Source organism: Cibotium barometz, chromosome 13, assembly GCF_041138505.1.
Source record: "Cibotium barometz isolate CiBa-2024 chromosome 13, ASM4113850v1, whole genome shotgun sequence".
In the NCBI taxonomy this organism is placed as follows: Eukaryota; Viridiplantae; Streptophyta; class Polypodiopsida; order Cyatheales; family Cibotiaceae; genus Cibotium; species Cibotium barometz.
In genome coordinates, this window is record NC_141058.1 from 52,148,703 (window position 1) to 52,157,078 (window position 8,376).

At 41.8% G+C, this 8,376-nt stretch overlaps 1 protein-coding gene across 5 annotated transcripts in view; it reads left to right on the plus strand.

The window, feature by feature from the left end:
* Positions 1-6,153, plus strand: part of LOC147632814 (sister chromatid cohesion protein PDS5 homolog A-like) — a 179,460-nt gene extending 173,307 nt beyond the window's left edge. For 2 of the 5 annotated variants that reach the window (XM_086807698.1, XM_086807697.1), the window contains exons 23-29: positions 2,085-2,231; positions 2,332-2,415; positions 3,143-3,799; positions 3,927-3,961; positions 5,164-5,306; positions 5,493-5,593; positions 5,677-6,153. In XM_086807698.1, the coding sequence (XP_086663824.1) occupies positions 2,085-2,231; positions 2,332-2,415; positions 3,143-3,799; positions 3,927-3,961; positions 5,164-5,306; positions 5,493-5,593; positions 5,677-5,712 (1,203 nt within the window). In that variant the 3' untranslated portion in view covers positions 5,713-6,153. Of the gene's footprint in view, positions 1-2,084; positions 2,232-2,331; positions 2,416-3,142; positions 3,800-3,926; positions 3,962-5,163; positions 5,316-5,492; positions 5,594-5,676 lie in introns of all 5 variants that reach the window. The other 3 variants (XM_086807695.1, XM_086807696.1, XR_015267237.1) reach the window with 2 other exon arrangements.
* Positions 6,154-8,376: the final 2,223 nt, after the last annotated feature.

Consider the following 8,376-nt stretch of genomic DNA (forward strand, 5'->3'; position numbering starts at 1 on the left):
CCCTTTTATGACTGAATGTGAAGAATAAGATGATTTTATGCCAAAGGTGAGGGACTGCTTATATATTGCACTATGCTGCTGGGCGGTGCAAATAGGCTATTGTTGGCCAAGCCAAAAAGCTCACGATTGGTGAAAATCAGCATTAAATGCTGACCATGCTCACACGTGTGGGGAGCCTGCTCATTGCTGGCCCACTTCTGTCCACTACCGGCTGACTGCTGCTGCTGCTACTGTAGACATGCTCCTAAATTCCATTTATGCTAGGGTAACCTATACGCGGACACCTACGGCTTGGAATGACTTACATAGATCGTGCTTGACATGTCCGTGGGCTAGGGCTCACAATGGGGTCACAGCGTACGACAAATGTTCCTAAAAAGTTACTACTTACGAACAAGTTTAGTGCTGATGATGAGCCAATGTGTCACACTGCACCTCAATGGATGGGTGCATGTGACGTTCGAGTTTACACATGGAACATATGTTAGATTTTCTTGTCTTACAGATCCCGGCACCCTCGACCTCATGGTCCCCGCCCACGCTTGCGTCACTACAAGAGGATCACAGCCATTATCTCCCACCACCACAAGACTTTCTCCCGTGGGCCCAACTTACTACATTGGGTGCCATGTTGCAGTGTCCTATGCGGGCATAGTTGCCAGGGTTTCTGAAACAGGAGGTATGAAACGGGTTTCATAGGTTTCGTAGGAGTTTGTAAGAAACGGGTTTCATTCGGATTGAAAAATAACTGTGGAAATTTATACATATATTGAATATGACTCATACATGATACATAGCAAACACAAATTGATCATATGATTCATGATTGTATACAAAAGCATAAATGAACATTAAACAGACAACAATGATTATAGCAGAAGCATAGACGAATAATGACTCAAACGAGATTACATATGAATCATGTAAATGAAATCTTTGCACTCTGGAGTCATCAATGATAAACCATGTCACATGATTCATGAAGAGACTAGAGTTAAGATAAATGTAAGTCAAATTGTAAATGAAATCCTAAATCCCGAGTCTTGATTCCTACAACAGAAGACTCAAGAGTGAAGACTCATCATCGTCCTGACCCTTGGCCAAATCGGATATCATCTGTAGGCTCAATATCATCAGCCTTATCCTCACTACTAGTGCCACTCCCAGAAGACGTTTGTACAAGGGCCAATGCCAAAGCCCTTTGTTCAGGATAAATGAGCCTTCAATCTCTGAGCAACTCCACAGTGCTTCTCGGAACGGAACAAAACTTGCAAGTCCATTTCGTTGTGCCACTCCCATGATATCTTGCATTCATAGCATCGAAGGTCACATTGTCCCATAGAGGAGAGCTCTTCCTTGGCATGATGAGATTCGGGAGATAGAATAGGCTGCAGGCAAGAACAAGAAGAGAGAGGGTGAAGGCCCAAGGGTGACAGGGTCACCTTCGCTTGGTCCCAGGGGTGCAGAGGTCGACGTTCTCAGGAGTCAAGGTGGCGCGTACTGAACGCGGCTGTACTTTCAGAATCGCTTGTGGAAAATGAGGCAGCCCATACCATACGATTGATGTTTTTAGGTTTTAAAAAATTTCGTTTGAAACCACGTTTCTTACGTATGAAACGTGTAGAAGTTTCATACATGTTAAACGTAAGAAACGCGTTTCATTGATAGTGTATACGGGATATTTTAGGGTGATATGAGAGCTGGACACTTTCTGTTTTGGGATCAGATCTGACATTTCAGCTCTTACTACTTTCTTCGATTTTTATTTTTAGTACCCATGATATGTATTTCATGGACATGATGTAACCTTTTAGGTCATTTTGGCCTTTTGTAGACGTTAATGCAACTTCCTTTCTTCTCTCTCTCTCTCTCTCTCTCTCTCTCTCTCTCTCTCTCTCATGGTGAAGTTTGATGAGGTTTGCAAGTGTCGAGCTCTCGCTTTCTTATAGAAGCCTGCAGTAGGTTAGATATTTTCTGCATTTTGATGAGGTTTGCAATTCTCCAGCTGCTTTTTTTTTCGAATTTACAATATTATTGTCGTCTTGATAGTTTGAATTGATCATTTGTATACTGGTGGTTTACAGAACTCACATATTGTTTGTGACCTGGGCATTGTCATCACGAAAGAGCTTGGAAGCAGTAGTTTGTACTCAGACACATACCCTGGGATGATACCATTGCCAAGCTCGTTGTATACAGTGAAAACAGTTGATACTGATGATGTGTGCAAGGTAAACCTTATAAATGCTGGATGTTGTGAGTAGTATCCTCTTATTGAGTTAAGGCATTCAAATGGAGAGAAGTCTCATCACGAGAGTATTTGGCATGCAGGTGGATGGAAGTGATCTGCCAGCATGCCTTAGTGATAGTGATGTTCTCTCTCAATTGTGGTCCAGAGGGTCTCGACCTGGGCAGGTAGTCTGCCTTAAAAGATGAAAGATCAGTATCGTTTATGCAAGTTCTCTCAAACAAAAAGGGTTACTCTGTTAAATTAACATCAATCATGTGATTGTTTGCTTGCTGTTGTCTTACACTAACATCAAGCATGTGATCTGTTTGCTTTCTGTTGTCTTACAATAACATCAAGCATGTGATCTGTTTGCTTGCTGTTGTGTTTATATTGATTTTAAAACCTTTTCAGCTCTTTGGAGTTTTGACTGCTGGTTGTTGCTCACTGATCTGAGTTGAAGGCCACCTAGATCTGACTTGATTTTTCCTAAAGAAACTTGAAGGATCACTGACAAGCTGCTTCAATTTTTTAATTTCTGTGAAGTCAAGTACTGGTATGGGTACCTATTACCTGCTCTATTGAAATCTGGAGTGATTTGTTCCAGAAATCATGCATCACAGGTGAAAGTATGAGTTGCTGGCTCATTGCTTATTCAAACAAAACAGCATGTGTATAGCTGGCCAACAGTTCTGATTTCTAGCTCTCAAAATTTCGCATATTGAACAGCCTCACATTGATTTTTATTCTGGGGCAGGCTGTAAATTGACTGGTTATGCATTTTTTCAGCACAAAAAGTAACCTGGAGTGTCACTTCTGGGAGGATCATTATGAGACAATCTGGTAGTCTGCACACTTTGGGGTTTTCGGTACTATACCAATTGTTAATGCAGACTACTTTTTTTATGTTTGCAGATGCATCCTTTGGGTTCTAATCAGCACTTGAAAAAAGTAAAAAAGGATGCAGAGGAAAGCTCATCCTCAGATCAAAATGGTATTGATGCTAGGAAACAGATGGAAAAAGAGAACAGGAGTTCTGAATCAGTCCAGATGGCATCAGAAACTGCAAAGATATCTAGGAATGGGTATAAGTTGCATCAGAAGAAAGTTTCAAGGCGGGGAAAGACAGAGTCAAGGACAGCAGAGGAAGCAGGCACAGCAACAGAGCATGACTTACTAAAGGAACAGAAGGCCATGGGTAGTCCCAGCACTACAGGTAGACATAAAGTGAATGAGTCAGTTATACAATCAGAGGACGGTTCTTTTGCATTGGAAAATGGGAAGAGGCCTACTAGGGTAACTAGAAGCCAAGGTGTAGGCATGTGCATTGTGATGGGAAGTAAGGCAGGAAAAATAGGCCTGTCCAGCCCAGAGCCAGAGAGAGGACAAAATGATCGATCATCTGTATTTACAAGGAAGACTGTGGCAAAGCGATTGAAGCTTGATAAGCAGTCAGATCAAGTGAAAGATGATGCAGTGGAGAACCTTTCTCAACACTCTGAGGCTCAGTTATCATCTGTTGAGGAGGAAGATAAGCGTCCACAAACAAGGTCCAGGAAAGCTGCTGTGGAGGTAATGATTCTCTCACAAAGGACTTATTTTGTTAGAGAGCTCTCTTAGGTGCTATTTACTGCAGTTAAGTCATCAAAAATGTACACAGAGAGCTTCTTATGATGGCGTAACATGCACATGTTTGCAGGTGCAGCGCAACCTGCGATCGAGCGCATCAGCCAGGTACCTTCCAGTCTCCTTACTCTCTTGTTACAAAGACACCCCGTAGTCATAGTCCTGATGCTGTTTGAGAAGTTGTTCGTGTTGGCCAATCGTGAATGGTAGTAACAGGAAATGCATGCTGTCAGTTGGTGAACTAGCTCTTACTTTACCTTGCTATAACGGGGATTGAAGTTCAGTTGAAGGATTTCTTAGGCACAAAACATTAGCCTATTGAGCCGAAGTGCAGTCATTGTTGAGTGGATTTTTCTCACAAGTTATTGGCTTACACTGGAACATCACTTCTTTCTTCAGGGTAAGAGGATATTGAGTTGTCTGGTTGTGTAGGAGCTTACTGTCAGGATTAGAGGTCAGGGTTTAAAAACAGTCTTGTAACTTTATAGATTCCCCTCACATGGTTAGGATTTTCAAAAATGCCCATTTGGAGGGCTGCCCTTCCAGATTTGGGAAGATTGAGGATGGATCAATGGACAGGATTGCACAGTTATTCTTTTCTTTGGCTACACTATAAGAATGGATGCCAGATTCAGCTCAGATATTCCAATTGGGTTCTATCTAGGTGGCTGCATTAACGTCTCTACGACTCCATGAGTTTTCTTTTTAAGTAGAATTTGGAGCTGTGGCAAATCCAAAAGGTTACTCTGTTTTTTTGGGTGATAGCTGATGGGGTGCCATGGGTTAGATGTGCGTCCCTTGAGTACCCCATAGTTTGGACAGGATTTCATATGGGAAGCAGAAGCCATTAGTTTTCAGCATTAATATCAGTATTGTTCTCGTCTCTGTTTATTTGAAATCTGTGCTTAGTTTGCCCATGGAAGATCTTGCATATATGGGTTCACCACAATCTGTAAGTTCGTACAAATCACACTCTTTCTGAAATTTTAGCTTTGAATTGCTGAAATAAAAGAAATCATCATTTTTTATGCTTGAGAAAGTAAAACAAACTATTTCCTTGGATCTGCGTAAACCTTGCATATGCAGTCCTCATTAGTTACCTCTGGGCATACCCTAGCTTCCATTTAAAGGCTGCAAAGTAGAGATGGGATACTGTCATTTATATTTGAGGAGAGAGTCCCTTTCTGTGAGAGACTGTGCTTGGTGTTGTCTGGAATGACCATATCCCACCATTCCGTCCTTTCTATACCCAAACCCAAGGCACAGGTAGCAGAAATTTGTATTGAATGGGATATTTGATTAAACTTCAGGAAAGGGAAGGCCTTGGATGTCAAAGTCAATGTTTCAGAGGATGGTAAAAGGTCTGTCCATGCAGCTAATGGGATTGCAGCAGCTCTTGGGAATCAGGCTTCAGTAGCAGAAAAAGTCAAGTCAGCTGATGCAACAAGTGAAGGTATTTGCGGTATTGTTGCAAATCATGTATTTGATAAAAGCATTCCTTACATGGTTCTCTTTGATCTCTTTGAAGGATGGGGTACATGAATTTTTTTACTATAGTGTTATAGCTTGTTCGTGAAAATTATTCTCTTGTACATACTTGAAAGTTATGGTCATGTCATGATGAAATGCAATATGGCAGGTAGAGTTTTACGGAAACGGAGCAAGGCTCCAACTGGGAATCAAAAAGTTCCAGAGAAACCTTCAACTGGCAGTGAAGAGTCTGATCAGGAGGAGACAACGGTAAGGAACTATGATTGATTTCAATAGCAATGAGCCTTTTTTAAAGCATTGTTACTGACTTCAATGGCATGAAATTCCTGCAGGCTACATGGCGAAGTCGCAGACGAAAGGTGCAGTAATCTTGATCGATCTACACACATGTAAACAATGTAAAAAAAGATGTCTTGCATTTTGGCACTTGTGTATCTGCAAGAACATCAGTCAGTGCTCTCGGCAAAGATCACACGTGCTGAGGGATGAGAGCAGCAGATGTATTTTATACGTGGTGATTTGTTTGGGTTATTGCCTTGAGCACAAACCTGATGGTTTTGTGAATATCTTGTAACAAACTTTTGTAAGTTGGTTTATAAGTTGCAGAAATAATTCCAGCCTGTTGACATGAAGCTCCCATCGACTGGACAATGTGTTCACTTTTGTTTGTAGTCTCCCTATGTCAGGTATTTGACACAAAATACGTGCTTCTTAGTAGCCATAAGCTTTCGAATAGCCACTTTTTATTTAGCTTCGTTCAATGTGCTCAGGCATTTCTCATGTTATCCAGAAATCTATTGAGCTTATCTGAGGAAGTCTTGATGACGGTCGTTGGAATAGTTAGAATGAGATGTGGTGGTCATTCCTGTGGAATGCCTTTTTCGTGTTTGTAAAAGTTATGCAAGATTGGTGCTGCTGAGGCGTGGATCAGGGTAAATGCAGCTATTTTGGGGTTGCCAAGCAATGCATGGCCCTCAAAAACCCATACGTTTACTGTTGGGCCCTGGCATATTACTTCATGATATTGGCTGACGCATAAGATCATCACGCGAAGGTTTTCTTTAAATAGAAGAGGAGTGGGCTCACAGGTATGACTTGGGATTGATTTTTGGCTCACCCCTCTAGGAGACCACCCTTTACTCTGCCAACCCTGCCACCTGACATCAAGATGTAGGCAGGCTAAATGCTCTCATTCCAATGTTACATTGCAGGAGCTTGGGCAGAGCAGGACTGGTGTAAGATTGAAAAAAAAAACCTAACAGGCAGTCAGTGAGATATCTCCGACACAAAAAGCACATCGTCATTGCTAATCTCTAGAGGCTTCTCAACACTATTTTACATTAGCCAACATTAGCCAACATTAGCCAGCCCTTCGGAGTCTTCTGGGCCATGCGATCTGAAAAATGATTTTGCCTTCGTATCTTCCTCAGGTGTAAAGTCCATGACAACTTAAGCTTTGAATGACCAAGTTGACCAACATACTGCATGTCATGGTTGCATGAGGACCACCACCAAAGACAAGTATCCATCACATATTTCAAAGCTTTAGACCAAACTCAACTATCCATCAAAGAGTTTATAACTGGGAGTATCTGCTTTTGGCTACGTTGGCACTTTGAGATGGTCATACAACTGTGTACATATCCACCAGTATACATATACGCATCCCTAGGAGCACTACATGTTCATAGACAAAAGAGACATGCAAAATGTTTGATCTCCCCAATGTAGGGGCAATAAAATGAACATATAACCTACATCCAATACACACCTCACCTCCTTGACAGAGTTGTTTTGTCAAGGTAGCTTGATGAATGAGCTTGTGCCTTTTAGCATCAAGGCCCAGATGTCTAAAGGTGTGTAATGGAGGTGTTTGCATGCGACCCAGCTATCACCACATCTTGACCATCTCACAAAATTATTGCACGTGCAGGAATGGGCAACATACACTATCACTTTGTATTTTTGACCTCTTTTGACATTTTGAACTTCACAATCTAAGGATATTTATGCTGCAATCCTTGCTTTCGGACTCTTGGCATTGTATCCACCCACTCCACAACCTTGTCATTCCTCCAAGCACATCCCTATTTCCATATGCACCACTCAATTTTGGTAGCTTCACCATGGTTATGAAATTTCATAATGAATCCCCCAACTCCCATCTTTGTCCAATGTACTGTGGAACCTTTGGATGAACTCCCTCGCTGCTAGTTGATGGTGTCCAAGTGGTCTACAATATCACCATGAAACCTAATCATTTATGTTCGAACACCAATTGGAGTGTTGATCCCTCTCAAAGAAGCTTGCTATTGGTTCACCTCTCTTTCCGCTCCTCCCCTTGACATCAATAAACTTATGGAATTTCATCCCTCTATCCTCCCAAATAACCTTGACACCTCCCTTCACTACTTGATGGCGCACATGGTTTTTGTGAACTATCTCTTCCATAAATTACGGTCTCTACACGGCCATCCCTCTCTCTTGGCTTCTGTTCCTTTGTATAATGATACTTGGGTCGATTGAGTCTTTTTCATGTATGGAACTTGGTAGAGAATATGGTTTTTTCCTTTTGTCTTCATGTCCTCAATATTCTACATTTGCAACATTCATCTCAATGATGTACTTGATTAGTAATGAGGTGTTTGCAGCAATGGAATGTCTTCTAGATAACTTTTCAAGGCTTGGCCCACATCCCAAGTGCAAGCCCTTTAGATATTGGGTGTACCTAGCACTTTGAAGCAAGGCACTTGCCATGTGGGTTTTACAAGCATTGATTAAATTCACGTGCTTCACACTATCATTTAAAGCCAAGCAGCTTCCACCTTGCAAGGTTTGCCTTTATGGATTATTGTCGTCGTCGGGTCAAAACTTACTCCAGTGGTTCTTGACCACTTAGTTGGCATCCCCTAGCCAAGCTATCCATCTGTGCTCGATGCAATAAGTGGACAAAACATGCACAGCACATGTTTGCATTGAGTGGGGACATTCTAGAGGTTACTCTAGAAGAGCAAGAGTACTATTCGGAAAAC